The sequence below is a fragment of the Dromiciops gliroides genome, chromosome 3 (genome assembly GCF_019393635.1).
Source record: "Dromiciops gliroides isolate mDroGli1 chromosome 3, mDroGli1.pri, whole genome shotgun sequence".
Lineage (NCBI taxonomy): Eukaryota > Metazoa > Chordata > Mammalia > Microbiotheria > Microbiotheriidae > Dromiciops > Dromiciops gliroides.
In genome coordinates, this window is record NC_057863.1 from 521,672,068 (window position 1) to 521,688,659 (window position 16,592).

Consider the following 16,592-nt stretch of genomic DNA (forward strand, 5'->3'; position numbering starts at 1 on the left):
AGATGTTTAATAGGATGCCCATCAAGTACAAGATATGGCCAAAGGCAAGTCCCAAGAAGAAATAACTTAGAATCATAGAGTCATCTAGACATTGTTACTGTACTGGAAAAATTACTTTTTGTGAAAATGGGATGAAATAGCTAGAGTCCACTGATCTTTCTTGTGTACCCCAAAGTTAGTGGATCATAGGCTAAGCTGAAGGATGACCTTTGAAGTGTTTTGCAATTATTTGACCCTGTATCAGGAAGTGCAAACAATTACAAGGCTCAAGACTAGAATGAAAGAAGGCAAATGACAGGGAAAGGAGTAAACTCGCCATTAGACTATTGCAACCAAAAGTCATTGGCAAAAAGCTCAAGTCAAAGGGATAGATTTAATTTTGTTCCTCATCTTCTACCTTTATCTCCAATTTCCCATGCCTTACTTTCTGCCTTCTTCCCTCTCTTCCTTCATAGAAATGCATCAGGAAGTATATACAATTGAGAAATGAAAATTTTTTTAAAAAACAGTTCTAATGGGAAATTTAGGTAGATAGCTGATGTGACTCAGTTGGACCCAATTTTTATTTCTGCTTCGAGGAGCTTAAGCACCATTAGTAATGTGAATACATTGGAAAGTAATTATTTCAGCCTGAAAGTAATTTATATCCTAATTATATAAATGATTCTGATCTATGCATTAAAGTAGACTTATAAAGAAGAATGTGAAATCCTTAAGACAAGGATTTTTTTTTCATTTTGTCTTTTAACTCTAGCACCCAACACTGTACCTTGAACATAGTAGGTACTTAATACATGCATATTGGTTAAGATTTCTGATAAACACAGTGACCAACCATGATTCTAGCAAACCAATGATGAAGAATTAGAAAAGAGAAGTGATGGATTCCATATGTGGAATGATACTTACATTTTTTAAAATGGGCAATGTGGGAATTTGTTTTTCTTGATTATGCATGTTTGTTACAAAGAATTTGTTTTTCTCTTTTTCTTTCTCTTGGGGAAGGTGAGGAGAGAGAGAAAATAAATACTTTTTAGAAATATTTGTGGACTCTGTTGCATTGCTTTTTAAATTTTTTCAGTTAATAAGCATTTTTCCCTCTCCACCTCCCATCTGCCACTATTGGAAAAGAGAAAAAACTTTTGTAATATATATGCATTTTCAAGAAAAACAAATTGCCGTATTGGTCATGTGTAAAATTATACGTCTTATTCTGAATCTTTGGCCTCTAATACATCTTTTAGGAGATAGGGTTAGCAAGTTTCATCTTAAGTTCTCTGGAATTATGGTTCATCATTGTATTCATCAACTTTCTTAAATTTTTCAACATTGTTTTTGTTTTTATATTGTTGTTTAAATTGTTCTGGTTCCATTCACTTCACTGTGCATCAGCTCATACAAGTTTTCCCAATCTTGATGAAGCCACTCATTTCTTTATGGCTTAACAATACATTCATATACCATAATTTTTTTAGCCATTCTCAGTAGGTGAGAACTCACCCAGATTCTAGGTCTTTGACATCACAAAGAGAGCTCCAATAAATATGTTTGTACATATGGGTCCTTTTTTTTCTTTCTGTGATCTCTTTGGGGTATAAACCTAATAGTGGTAAAGCTGAACATTCAGTGTTGAATAACTTTTTGTATTTATTTCCAAAATGCTTTCAAAATTCTTGGACCAATTCACAGCTCCACCAACAGTTCATTAGTGTCTATTTACCTGAAACCCCTCCAACATTTGTTATTTTCCTTTTTATCATCTTTGCCAATCTGATGGATATAAGGTGGAGCCTTAGCATTGCTTTAATTTGAATTTCTATAAATATTAATGCATTAGCATTTTTTCAAATGGTCATTGATAGCTTGAACTTTTTCCTTTGAAAACTTCCTATTCTTATCCTCTAACCACTTATCAATTTGAGAATGGCTTTTACTCTGATATATTTGAATCATTTCCTTAGGCATCTTGGATATGAGACCTTCATCAGAAAATGTGATTACAGAGATTTTTTTTTTTCCAAGTTACTTTTTTCCCTTCTAATTTTAACCGGATTGGATTGCTTGGTGCAAAACTTTAATTTTTTTATAATCAAAATTACCCATTTTATGCCTTGTTGTCCTCTTTTTTTATTATAAACTCTTCTCCTCTCCATATATCTGAAAGGTAGTTTCTTCCTTGCTCTTCTTTTTTTTTTTTTTTTTTTTTTTTGCCAGGCAGTGAGGGTTAAGTGACTTGCCCAGGGTCACACAGCTAGTAATTGTCAAGTGTCTGAGGCCGAATTTGAACTCAGATCCTCCTGAATCCAGGGCTGGTTCTTTCTCCACTGTGCCACCTAGCTGCTCCCTCTTCTTTATTCTTTTAATTTGCTTATGATGTTAACTTTATGCCTAAATTATGTTTCTATTTAGAGCTTCTCTTGTTATACTGTATGAGGTGCTAATCAATACCTGCTTTCTTCCAGACAGTTTTTCAGTTTTTTCAACAGTTTGTTTTAATCCATCCTTACTCTAATACCTGGGATTTTTAGATATATTGAACACTATTGCTACTATGTTCATTTTTCTTTTATATGTTGTGAATCCAATCTGTTTCATTGATCTTTCTCTCTATTTTTAAACCAGTACCAGATCATTTTAATAATTACTTGGTGTAGTTTGATATCTGGAATTCCTAGGACCCTTTCCTTCCCACTTTTACTTGTCATTTCCCTTGAAATTCTTGACTTTTTATTCCTGAAAATAAATTTTAATATTTTTCCTATTCTAACTCTACAAAATAATCCTTTGGTAGTTTAACTGACTTGTCACTGAATAAATAAGTAAATTATTTTTAGCATTTTGTTCATGTTTATTGTATTGGTATGACTTACACATCAGCATTTAACATTTCTCCAATTACTTAGTTTTGTATTTCATTAAAGAATATTTTGTAGTTGCATTTCATGCATTTCCTGGGTATAATTTGGTCACAGAGTCATATATTTTATGTATTCTGTAGTTATTTGGAATATAACTTCTCTTACCCTTCCTTCTTACTGGGTTTTGTTGGTAGTGTATGGGAAGACTGATGATATAGGGAGATTTGTTGCATATCCTGCAATTTTGCTGAATTTATTGTTTCAATTAATTTTTAGTTGGTGCTTTAGGATTCTATAGATAAACTATCATCTGCAAAAAGTGATGCTTCTATTTCTTCTTTGCCTATCTTCATTCCCTTCATTTTTTTTCTTGTCTTATTGCTGCATTTCTAGCACCATACTGAATAATAACAATCTTAGTGTAGATCCCTCTAACTTTTCTTTATTAGATACAGTATTCACTCTTGATTTTAAATAGATACTACCTATTCCTATGCTTTCTAATTTTTTTTTTTTTTTAGCGAGGCAATTGGGGTTAAGTGACTTGCCCAGGGTCACACAGCTAGTAAGTGTTAAGTGTCTGAGGCTGGATTTGAACTCAGGTCCTCCTGACTCCAGGGCCGGTGCTCTATCCACTGCACCACCTAGCTGCCCAGCTTTCTAATTTTTTTAAAAGAAATAAGTAATGGATTTTGTCAAAAGTCTTTTCAATATCTATTGATAGATGGGATTTTTATTATTTTTCTTATTAATATTGTCTGTTATGTTTATATTTTTCCTTATATTGAACAAACTCTGTATTCCTGATATAACTCTAACCTGGTCATGTTGTATAAATCTTTTTAATATGTTGTCATTGTAGGCTATTTGCTAATATTTTTTAAAATTTTGCATCAATGTTCATTAGGGATATTGGTCTAAAGTTTTCTTTCATGTCTTTGTCTCTCCCTGGCTTAGGAATCAAGAACATATTTGTATCATTGAAAGAGTTTAGAAGGATCCTTTCTTATCCCATTTTTGCAAACAGTTTATATAATATGGGAATTAATTGTTATTTGAATATTTGATAGAATTCACTTGTAAATCCAATTGGTCCTAGAGTTTTTGTCCCCCCACCTTTTGGGTAATTTATTTATGGCTTATACAATTTATTTTTCTTATATTAGGTGATTTAAGTAATCTTATTTCTTTTATTAATTGGCTATTTCATATGTTTTGTAAATATTCATCTATTTCATCTAAGTTATCAGGTTTTTTTGACATATAATTGGGCATAATAGTCCCTAATAATTTTCTTTATTGCCCCTTGAGTTGTAAATTTTACTATTTGGTTTTCCTTCTTTTTAAAAATCAGATTAATTATTTATCTATTAATTTGTTTTTAAAGTTTCTAATTTTATTTACCAGTACAATGTGCCTTTTTTCCTTCAATTTTGTTACTCTCCAATTTTTAGAATTTCTAATTTGGTCTTGTGGGGAGAGTTATTTGTTGTTTTTATTATTTTTTAAGTTTCTGTTACGTTAACAAAGCTTTTTGAGAAATATAATTTTAAAATAAATCTATAATATCATACTTATTTATCTTTTTGTTAGATTTCTCTAGGCCTGAAAATGGTGTTTTGAGATTTCTTGCTATTATATTTTTACTGTCTATTTTTACCTACAATTCAATTAAATATTTCCTTATTCAGTTAAATATGTCCTTAAGTATTTAGATGCTATGCTGTTTAGTCATTGCATATACAAACCTAGAAAGTATTGATAGTGATATATTAATAATCTATGGTGCCTTTAAGTATAATGTATTTTCCTGTTTATCTCATATTATGCCCCTATTTCTATAATATAATAAATCATGTTTGTTTTTTGCTTTTTTTAGTTCATCTGAAGCATATAAATAGATTCTGATGTAACCCCCATTTCAAAATCTGTGTAAATGTTTATGTATCAAGTGAATTACTTATACACAAAATATTGTTGAATTCTTTTTTTCTTTTTCCTTTTTTTTTTGCGGGGCAATGAGGGTTAAGTGATTTATCCAGGGTCACACAGCTAGTAAGTGTCAAGTGTCTGAGGCCGGATTTGAACTCAGGTCCTCCTGAATCTAGGGCTAGTGCTTTATTCACTGTACTATCTAGCTGCCCCTGAATTCTATTTTCTTTTTTTTTTTTTAAGGTTGTTTTGTTGTGTTTTTTTTTGGCGGGGCAATGGGGGTTAAGTGACTTGCCCAGGGTCACACAGCTAGTAAGTGTCAAGTGTCTGAGGCCGGATTTGAACTCAGGTACTCCTGAATCCAGGGCCGGTGCTTTATCCACTGCACCACCTAGCCGCCTCCTTTTTGTAAAGGGTTTTTTTGGGGGTTTTTTGCAGTGAATTCTATTTTCTAATCCATACTCCTTCTTTCTTTGATTTTATGAGTGAGTTCATCCTATTCTTTAGTAACATATTATGGAAATAACCCCTGAAAAATATAATCTTTATTGTATTTCCTTCAGACATTGTATAATTCAGCATATTGGTTTTTTCCTAAATGACACTAAACTGCCTTTCATTTAGTCTGTATTATTGAACCTTTTGCTACATTTTTTTAAAATATGGCTAACAAAAATGAAGTAAATGCTAGAAATGATGAATACTTCAACTATTTGACTTAAGGTTTTGGGATAAAAATTCATGAAAATTGTTAGGAAAATTAGAAAGCAGTATGGCAGAAACTCGTCAAAGACCAATATCTTACACCATTCACCAAGATATAGTCAAAATGGATACATGACCTAGATATAAAGAGAGATATTACAAGAACATTTTAAGAACATGGAACATGTTATTTATCAGATTTATGGATAGGCGAACAAGAGAAAGAGCAAAGATAGATGTAAAATGAATAATTTTGATTACATTAAATTTAAAAGGTTTTGTACAAATAAATGTCATGAAGATCAGAAGGAAAGAAGAAAATTGGGGGAGAAATTTTATAGAAAATTTTCTTAGATAAAGATCTCATTTCTCAAATATATAAAGAACTTTGTCAAATCTATAAGAATATGAATTATTCCCCAACTGATAAATGGTCAAAAGATATGAAAAAGCAGTTTTCCAGTGAAGAAATCAAAATAATTTATAGTCATATGAAGAAAATGTTCTAAATCATTATTGATTAGAGAAATGCAAATTAAAACAACCTTGAGATATCATTTTATACCTATCAGATTTGCTAAAATGATTGAAGGGGAAAGTGACAAATGTTGGAGGGGATGTAGAAAACTTGAGACACTGATTCGTTGTTGGTGGAATTGTGAAATGATCCAAACATTTTGGAGAGCAATCTGGAATTATATGCCCAAAGAGTTATTAAACTGCCTATACACTTTGACCCAGGAATAGCACTACTAGGTCTATTTCTAAAGATGATTAGGGGAAAAAGAAAAGAACCTATATGTTCTTCAATATAAATCTTAAAGAAATGTCTTTAAACAATTTCATTTTAATAGATTCTTGAATAGTAGATTCTATTTTATTTACTATGGCCCTTAATTGTGATATTCTGAGAATTTTACTTTTGGAGGTAATTTAGGATTATAGTTGAATTTATTTTTCTGTAAAATACCATCTTTCAGGAACAGAAGTAAAAAGGGTTGAAGCCATAAGTATTCCCTGCACACAAATTTCAATGTCATTTTTTGACCGATTATACTCTGAAGAAATTGTTCGAGAGAGTGGACATATTGTTAAGTGCTTGGATAATTTTTGTGATCCTTTTCTCATTTCTGATGAGTTAAGAAAAGTAAGTACAGTTGTAACAATTTTTTAGAATATTTTAAAGAGTAATTTTCATACCTTTGGCAATGATCAATATATGCTGCTTATGTACATGCCAAATCTATTTGGGCATTACTGTCCTCACCTTAATTTTTAAAACTACTCTATTTCTCCCATCTCTGTGCTCTGTACCCAAATGGTCCTTGACTAATGTATTGTATTTGTTGTATTAAGTAATAGGTGTCCTTAGGGACTTCAAAAGACTATTTAGAAACAATTAGCCTTGGAAGAGAAGCATAATCTTATCGTTTTTCTAAGTTCAACACACTTTTGGGGGGTTGGTTTGGTTTGCTTTTTTTGCAGGGCATGAGGGTTAAGTGACTTGCCCAGGGTCACACAGCTAGTAAGGGTCAAGTGCCTGAGGTCATATTTGAACTCAGGTCCTCCTGAATCCAAGGCCCATACATTATCCACTGCGCCACCTAGCGGCCCCCCACAATTACTTTTGTAAGATAAGGATTCCTCATCACAGATAATAAAAGTAGAGCTTAATGGGACCTTAGTTAAAACCACCTAGTCCAACCCATTCTTTACACATGAGGAATACTTTCCCAGAAGGTAAAGTCACTTGACCAAGGTCACTGACTAAGAGCTGGAGTTTGAATCCAGCTCCTCTGACTCCAAAGCCTGTGCTCCTTCCACTGTATTATGTTTCACAGTAGCTGTTGTTTAAATAAACTGTTAGGTTGGGGGTGCAGCTAGGTGGCGCAGTGGATAGAGCACCAGCCCTGGAGTCAGGAGTACCTGAGTTCAAATCCGGCCTCAGACACTTAACACTTACTAGCTGTGTGACCCTGGGCAAGTCACTTAACCCCAATTGCCTCACTAAAAAACAAACAAACAAACAAAAAACAAATTGTTAGGTTGAGAAGGGAAATAGCAACTTCTGCAATCTAATAATTTGCTGATCACTTAATGATATAGTTTACCTATATACATAATTATGTCGGTAGATATGCTATTCAATCAACAAGTAATTATAAGGGAACACTGTGTACCAGAGCTTTTTTGGAGAATAGGCAGGACCCATTTATAAAGTTGACAACCTGCTCAACTGAGGTAGCACAGTGTGATCTAAGACTTAAAAACAATGAAACTTATTAACATTTTTGTTATGTTTATAATAATATCTTATGTTTGAATACTGCATTATAGTTTTAAAAGCATGTCATGTAGGTAAACAGATGAGTGAATACATATATTTGTGTGTGTGTGTGTGTATATAATAAACCAATTGATTTTTCACAAACACTCTTAAGTCAGATGACTGCATCTTGATTCTTATATTGTATTGTATTGTATTGTATTATATTCTTATTTTACAGAAGAGGAAATTTAGGCCAAAATTATATAACCAGTAAGTGACAGGACTAAGACTTGAACCAGAGTTTAATAATAAGTTAATTAAAAAACCAACATATTTAATGATGTTTAAAATGAAAATAAAAGAAACATTGAGTTAAAACTGATGCTGTTTTTTATGAGTTTACTGATAAAATGTTTTTATAACAACAAAACATCAAACTCTGGATCAAGATTTTCTGTTTTAGGAAAGGTCCTAACTATAAATGCATCAATTAATGATATTCAACTTAATAACTATTTAAGATTTATCTGTACTAGATTTATAAGCAGAGGACCTACTTTCGAATTCTACCTCTGTTACTTAATATATGTGATCATATACAAGTCACCTAAGCTCTCTAGGCCTCGGTTTCTTCCATCAGTAAAACAAGGGGGTTGGAACAGATGATCTCTCAAGGCCTATAATCTCATTTGTCCCAACTTAACTAATTAGTTATACCACCATGCATTTGGAAGCCATTTTTAAAGTGCTCTCACATCAGTTCTCTCTGTATATACATATATATTGCATCTATACATGCACACACAGAAACACACATATACTTGTGCATGTATACATACATATAATATGCATGTGCTTTCCTGTTCTATCTTTTTAATGTAGGACAGGCATGAGGACTAACCTTGTGATATCATTGGTATGGCAAACTCTCAGATAAAGAAACTCCCTCTCCCAATAGAGGTCAAGACCTCCTTCACAACACATATTCTTAGAAATTTGAATAGACTGCTGAGAGATGAAGTTATTTGCCCTGGGTCACACAGCCACTATCTATCAGAGGCAGGAGTTTAATTCAAGACTTCCTAACTTTAAGGGCAGCACTCTATCCACTATACCTGCTGCCCCTCTCTCCATATATATGTGGAAAATATATACACATAATAAATGTGAAGAAAAGAATAAAATATAAAAACACATTTTAGTGTGAAAAAACAATAGCAGAATCTTAATGTATGTAACTATTAAGTCAACAGGTATATTACATGTTATATGCAGACACAAACACACACACATACACCACCAACTTGATGAAAAGTTCATGAGTGATCAGCACATCGATTTTACATGTAAACATGGTGTGAAGGAATAGGAAGGGACCTCAGAGATCATCTAGTGTCACTCTTTCCTTTTATAGGTGAGGAAACCAAGGCCCAGAGATGTTACATGAGGGATAAGCTGATAGGAACAAAGTGAGCTAAAAACCGGTAGCTAGGTAGGTAGTGCAGTGGATAGAGTGCTGGGCATGGAATCAGGAAAGCCTGAGTTCATATTTGACCTCAGGTGCTTACTGGTTGTGTAACCTAGGCAAGTCACTTAACTCTGTTTGCCTCAGTTTCCTCCTCTATAAAGTAAATTGGAGAAGGAAATGGCAAACCACTCCAGTATTTTTCCCAAGAAAACCCCAAACGGGGTCACAAGGAGTCAGGCATGACTGAAAAGACTGAAGAAAAACAACAAAGCTAAACACCAAGAATAAATGAAAAGCATTTTTAAATGATAAGGCTACTGCCCCAGGGTAGGAACAAAGAGAAATTATGTGTGGCAGGTGCTAGAGAAGGTCTTCAATGAAATGTCTAATGATAAGGTAGAAGGAAAACAGCTAAGATACTCATCTCAATTGCTCTGGCTTTTGGTCTTCATGCAGGAATTTCAAAAAATTCACTAATAAGCCTGTGCTACTGGTAAGAAAAAAAAATCTTTACTAAAAAAAAATTGAATCCAAACACATTTGCAAAAACATCAAATATTCCTAAGCCAATGTTACTTTGAAATTTAACCATATTTTCTCATCTTATATAAGGTCTTACTAATGGAAGACTCAGAAAAATATGAGATATTCAGCCAAGTAGATCGTCAAGAGTTCCTTTTTTGTATTTTTAAACATCTTTGCCTTGGTGGACTTCTTTGTCAATATGAAGATATACTTGAACCATATCTGGAAACAACAAAGATTATCTATAAGGATCTTGTGAGGTAATATGTTAATGTCTGAATAATTGACTGAACATATGCAAAAATTCTTTGTTTGACCACTTTGTATGTTATCCATTTGTAATCACTTAAAAATAGCTCTCTTGTGGCCCACTTTCATCCCTTCTACCTCAGGTAGGGCTGAGGTGTTGCGTGTTGCTGGCCTTGCCTCAATCCCGTATGCCCTCATCAGTTATCTTTCTCTTCTCCCTAACCAGCATTTACTCCATATCCAGTGCTCCAATCATATCCACATCAAAATAGCTACCTATCTACCCCTTCCCCCACTACAGATAGACTACATTTCTTTGGGGCAATATTTGAATTTTCTTAACAGTAAAATTATATTTTTATACTTAGCAGTAATGCTATATATATATTTTTTTATAATTAATTCCATAACTTACATGTGAAAATCCTCTATTTGTAGGACATTTACAGTTGCATTTTTTTCTTGTTTCCTTAGTCTCTCCTATATGAGGTCTTCCCCTTTCCCCCATGCCCCCAATTCTTCTAAACTTCTTTACTTCTTATAAAATTCTTTAATAGGGGGCAGCTAGGTAGCACAGTGGATAAAGCACCAGTCCCATATTCTGGAGGACCTGAGTTAAAATCTGGCCTCAGACACTTTTTTATCACAATCATTAAAATCAATAAAATTTATTGTTAAATAGATAAAACGAGCTCACATCATTCATAGTATTGTCTTTAAACATGTGACATTATCAGTGAAGTGTTCTTTAAAATCAACAGGAATTGACCTGGACTAGGTTAAAAAGAATATTCCTGTGTGACCCTGGGCAAGTTACCTAACCCTCACTGACCTGCCCCCCCAAAAAAAATTCTTTAATAACAATAACAGAAGAAGTAGGTTCTCAACTGGCTCATAATAGCAGCTTTGCTACTACTTACCTCTCTAATGTCCCATTTCCTTCAAGGTCTGTTTCATGCTTTTCCTTCTAGAGAGATGTGTGTGTATATGTATGTATGTATATTTGTGTGTGTGTGTGTGTGTGTGTGTGTGTGTATGTATTCCTTAGGATCTCAAATTGACTTTCAGTGGGTTAGTTTATTTGTTTCCTTTTAGCTTCTTCAAAGATGTTGTATTCACAGTTAGGGAGCTGTCATATTAGACCTGAAGACAAGAAGAGCTGAGTTTAAATTAGACACTTAGTGGCTTTGTGACTCTGAGCAAGTTACTTAACCTCTTTTTGCCTTGGGTTCCTCACCTGTAACAAGGGGAGAGTATAGCACCTACCTCCTAGGGTTGTTTTCCATGAGGATCAAATGAGATAATATTTGTAAAATGCTTAATAAATGTTTGTTTCCTTCCTTAGTTTTTTAAAGTTATTTTTATATCTAGTAAAATTAATCATTTGTAAATCACTGACAGTTTTCACAAAGAAAAATGTTATTCTTTATTGTCATACTAAAATTTATCCTAAGATTTTTTTTTCCTCTTAAACTATTTTAGAACAAAGGGTGAAGTAAAAACCAAACTAGAAGAAAGGATCTAGGTATAAAGAAGGAATTGCTCTGGGGGCAGCTAGGTGGCACAGTGGATAAAGCACCTGCATTAGATTCAGGAGGACCTGAGTTCAAATCCAGCTTCAGATACTTGACACTTACTAGCTGTGTGACCCTGGGCAAGTCACTTACCCCTCATTGTCCCACAAAAAATAAAATTTTAAAAAAAGAAGAAAGAATTGCTTATGATGGTAGCAATTCCAAATCCAACTTGTTTAAGCTATATTTGGTATTGGTAGTGTTAAGGGCTAAAATTCTAGCTATACTGTCTAAAATATCTAATGAGTGGTCGCCAATAAATTATAAGCTTTAGCAAGAGTTAGACTTTTAAGTATTTATTAAGGAGAATAAGAATTTGGTAAAGAGAGAGAGAAAGGCCTACATTCATCTATCTATTAAAGGGAGAGCACATTTCTAGCCCGCATCACTTCCTGACACCAAAGAAAAGACTCCTGGTCTTGCCCTCAAAGACCTTCGTTTCATGGGCGGAACTCTTCTACAGTAAGTCTCCAGCAGGTGGCGTCATTCCAATCGTTACAGTTGTTTGATAAATCTGTGATTTACAGGTTTGCTCTCCAACTGTAGGTAGGTGGTACAGTGGGTAGAGCACTAGGCCTAGAGTCTAGAAGATCTAAATTCATAGTTGACCATACTTACTTGCTATGTGACCATAGGCAAGTTACTAAAATTGCCTCAGGTATTTATAAAGAATTTAGAGGACAAGGGCAGCTAGGTGGCGCAGTGGATAGAACACCAGCCCTGGATTCAGGAGGACCTGAGTTCAAATCCGACCTCAGACACTCGACACTTACTAGCTGTGTGACCCTGGGCAAGTCACTTAATCCCCATTGCCCTGAAGAAAAAAAAAAAGGAAAAAAAAAATTTAGCAGTTCCTGGCACTATACAGAAAATAATCCCTCAATACCTTCTTATTCTGTGATTCTTATCTATGTTTTCCAGCAAACTGTCATGAAAAATCTACCCAGTGCCTTCGATGGCTTACCTTTGTTCTTTTTTTTTTGGGGGGGGGGCGCGGGGAGCAGGACAATGAGGGCTAAGTGACTTGCCCAAAGTCACACAGCTAGTAAGTGGTAAGTGTCTGAAGCCAAATTTGAACTTAGGTCGTCCTGAATCCAGGGCCTGTGCTTTATCCACTGCGCCACCTAGCTGTCCCTTACCTTTGTTCTTATATTAGGGATTACCAATGCACTACATGGGAAACCTATATCTTGTCTCTCAATTCATGACTGATTCATTTCCTTTCCTACTTGTGTGTAATAAAAATAATTTTTTTCACACAACAGTAATACCATATGCATTTTAATAAATAGCCTACTAACACAATGCATTTTCTATTCATTGTTCATTGAATTATTTATAATTTGAATTCTTCAAGTCAGTCAGGAAACATTAATGAAGTTCCTACTATGTTCTAGGTATTAAGTTGAGCTCTGGGGACATAAAGAGAGATAAAAAACAGTCCCCGCTTACAAGTAGCTCACAGTCTAACGAGGGAGACCACATAGAAACAGCTATATACGAACGAGATATATACAGGACAAATTGGAAATAAAGAGGGAAGGCACTAGAATTAAGGGATATCAGGAAAGGACTCCTGTAGAAGATGGGGTTTGGGGGCAGCTAGGTGGTGCAGTGGATAAAGCATCGGCCCTGGATTCAGGAGGACCTGAGTTCAAATCCGGCCTCAGACACTTGACACTTACTAGCTGTGTGACCCTGGGCAAGTCACTTAACCCTCACTGCCCTGCAAAAGAAAGAAAGAAAGAAAGAAAGAAAGAAAGAAAGAAAGAAAGAAAGAAAGAAAGAAAGAAAGAAAGAAAGAAAGAAAGAAAGAAAGAAAGAAAGAAAGAAAATGGGGTTTTATTTGTGACTTGGAGGGAATCAGAGATGCCAAAAGGAGATGAGGAGAGGGTATCCCATATATGGGGAACAGCCAGAGAAAACACCAGGCACCAGGAGATGGAGTGTCTCATTCCAAGAAAAACAAGGAGGCCTGACACTGAGGCATATGGTTTAAGAAATCTGGAAAGGGGTGTGTGTGTGTGTGTGTACACATGTGTGTATGCATACACGCGCACATGCAGGGGGTAAAGAAGGGTTGAATATGAAAGGTATTGAATGTCAAACAGAATTTATATTTGATCTTGGAGGTAATAGAGAACCACTAGAGTTTACTGAGTAAAGGAGGTGACATGGTTAGACCTTTACTTTCAGACAGTTCACCTTGACAGATGAGGCAAGAATGGGCTAGAGTGGGATCATAATGTCCCATGATTTGCAGCCACATAGAATTATTGGGAAAATATTGTTGTTTACAAAGAGACTTTTGCAGCAATGAATAGTTTGGGATTATTAAAAGCACTGGGTGAGTTTCTAAATGTGGCCCAAGTTTGTCTTGAAATTAATTTTTTGAAATAGTAACTCACAAAATAGACAAATCTATTATTCTAATCTGTTACTTCCATTATATTTTTGAACTAATGGTGAACTCTACCTTATCTGAGACCTAAAGAGCTCAAAAGCTATGGATTCACCACTTGATGTGAAATCCTGTTATGATTGCGATTTTAGGAAAAGAAGGAAAAAATATATTGGTTATAGGCTTTCTGTACACGTAGGTGGTGCAGTGGAGTAGAGTGTCTGGCCTGCAATCAAGAAAACTGATTTTCCTGAGTTCAAATCTGACCTCAGACACTTACTGGTTATGTAACCCTGGGCAAGTCACTTAACCCTGTTTGACTCAGTTTCCTCATCTGTTAAAGGAGCTGGAGGGGCAGCTAGGTGGCGCAGTGGATAGAGCACCGGCCCTGGAGTCAGGAGTACCTGAGTTCAAATCCAGTCTCAAACACTTTACACACTTACTAGCTGTGTGACCCTGGGCAAGTCACTTAACCCCAATTGCCTCACTAAAAAAAAAAAAAAAAGGAGCTGGAGAAGGAAATGACAAATCACTCCAGTATCTTTGCCAAGAAAACAAACCCTAACTGGGGTCACCAAGAGTTGGACATGACTGAAAAATGATTTTTTAAAAACTGCTTTGCTAAATGATATACAGCATATGTCACTATATAAAAGAGGGCATCTTCTCACTTAGAGAATTTATAAAATACTGTTAAGCCTAAAATTCTAACTGTGATGTCTAAAAAAATCTAATGTGTGGTCGCCTTAAATTAGAAGCTTTAGCACCAGTCTTTGGGCATTAAGCATTTTTTTTTTTTGGTGAGGCAATTGGGTTAAGTGACTTGCCTAGGGTCACACAGCCAGTAAGTGTTAAGTGTCTGAGGCCGGATTTGAACTACGGTCCTCCTGACTCCAGGGCTGGTGCTCTATCCACTGCGCCACCTAGCTGCCCCCATTAAGCATTTATTAAAGTATAATAGGGGTTAGCAAAGAGACACACGTGGAGAAAGAAAGAAAAGAAGCCTTGCTCCCTACACCTGAAGCTGCTCCTCTCACCACCTTGAATAGAAAGAAAAGGCCTTTCTCTAAAGCAGAAGCCCTCTGCGGGCTGCCCAGGCACGGTCCCTACACACACAACTCGAAGCTAATTGACTGATAGCATTGATAGACAAGACCCACAGGCAGGAGACATAACTTCCAAATTCCAGTCTGACCTTCGAAACCCCAGAAAGGTCACAATGTCTTTCTCAGCAGAGTGGTGGCACTCTGATTCTCACAATACATGGATTAATCATGGGTTATTTCTATAACCAGAATGAATGAAAGGATACTATTGTATCTAAATTTGTAATTATCATTGATCAAAACTATGTAATTAAAAGATACAAGTGGGAGGAGCTAGGTGGTACAGTGGATAGAGCACTGGTCCTGGATTCAGTAGGACCTGAGTTCAAATCCGGCCTCAGACCCTTGACACTTACTAGCTGTGTGACCCTGGCCAAGTCACTTAACCCCAATTGCCTCACCAAAAAAAAAAAAAAAGATACAAGTGTTTATTAGATATATATATATATGTATATATATATATATATATCTAAAATATATAATGTTTTTCTTTGATTTCAGTGTTATAAAGGAACCTCAAACCAAGAATATACGCGTTACTTCTGTTATCTTTAAGGTTACAGCATATGTAAGTCCTATTCTGTTGCTCTTTATATATATTTCATTACTAAGTGAATTGAGGGGAAATTGCATAGACAAGTATTTAGGTACTTGAGGATGTATGGGTGTTGATTTAGAATAAAGGATATGGGTTGATCACAAGGCACGATGGAATGGTCAAGGAGAGGAATGGGCATGAGTAGAATAAATTTGCATCAGTTTCAAGAAACAGAAAATAGGGATATTCAGCTTCATGTCATGTTGGCAATAGGGGACAAACATTTACTCAGTAGTTGGAAATTAGATAATAGAGAAGTGTTAGGAATTAATCGATCCCTAAATTCTAATTGTGATATTAGTATTTTTGAGTGTGCCTCTATACAGTCTTAAGTCAGTACTTATGATCTCCTTGGGTAGGGGAGGAATCCTGGGCACCTACTTAGTCACCCTTCTGATGCCATAGGATTTAGAGTTGGAAAGGACCATAAAGATCATTTAACTCATCCTCCTCTTTGTGACTTCGCAAGAGGCTACACAGGAAGTAAACAGCAGAGCTGAGATTCAAATCCACTTCCTCTAACTCCACACCCAGGGCACTTTCTGCTACACTGCGTTGGCACTGACATTCTAGTTCAGTTTGGCTGAATCGTAAGTGAAGGGAATAGTAATAACAACGGCCAATGTTTTTATAGAGCTTTGAAGTTTACAGAGTGCTTTACATATATTATTTCATTTGATCCTCACAGCACTACAAGATAGCTTTCTACCATTATCTCCATTTTTAACAAATGAGGAAACTGAGTGTAAGAGGAGGAAGAGACAAGGCTGCACACAGAGTCACAGAATGACAGATAAGAGAGAACCCAGAGGCCACTTAATCAATACATACCTGATAATCCCTGCTATGACATACCCAATAAATATACTCAAGTATTTACTTAAAGACATCTGAGAGTGAGCCGACT

The 16,592-nt window shown here is 35.2% G+C and overlaps 1 protein-coding gene across 1 annotated transcript in view; it reads left to right on the top strand.

Annotated features, from left to right (window-relative positions):
• The window catches only part of CFAP300 (cilia and flagella associated protein 300), a 31,687-nt gene that overhangs the window by 11,632 nt on the left and 3,463 nt on the right, over positions 1-16,592 (top strand). The window contains exons 4-6 of the mRNA XM_043996757.1: positions 6,476-6,642; positions 9,845-10,017; positions 15,589-15,655. Coding sequence (XP_043852692.1) covers positions 6,476-6,642; positions 9,845-10,017; positions 15,589-15,655 — 407 coding nt within the window. The remainder of the gene's footprint in view (positions 1-6,475; positions 6,643-9,844; positions 10,018-15,588; positions 15,656-16,592) is intronic.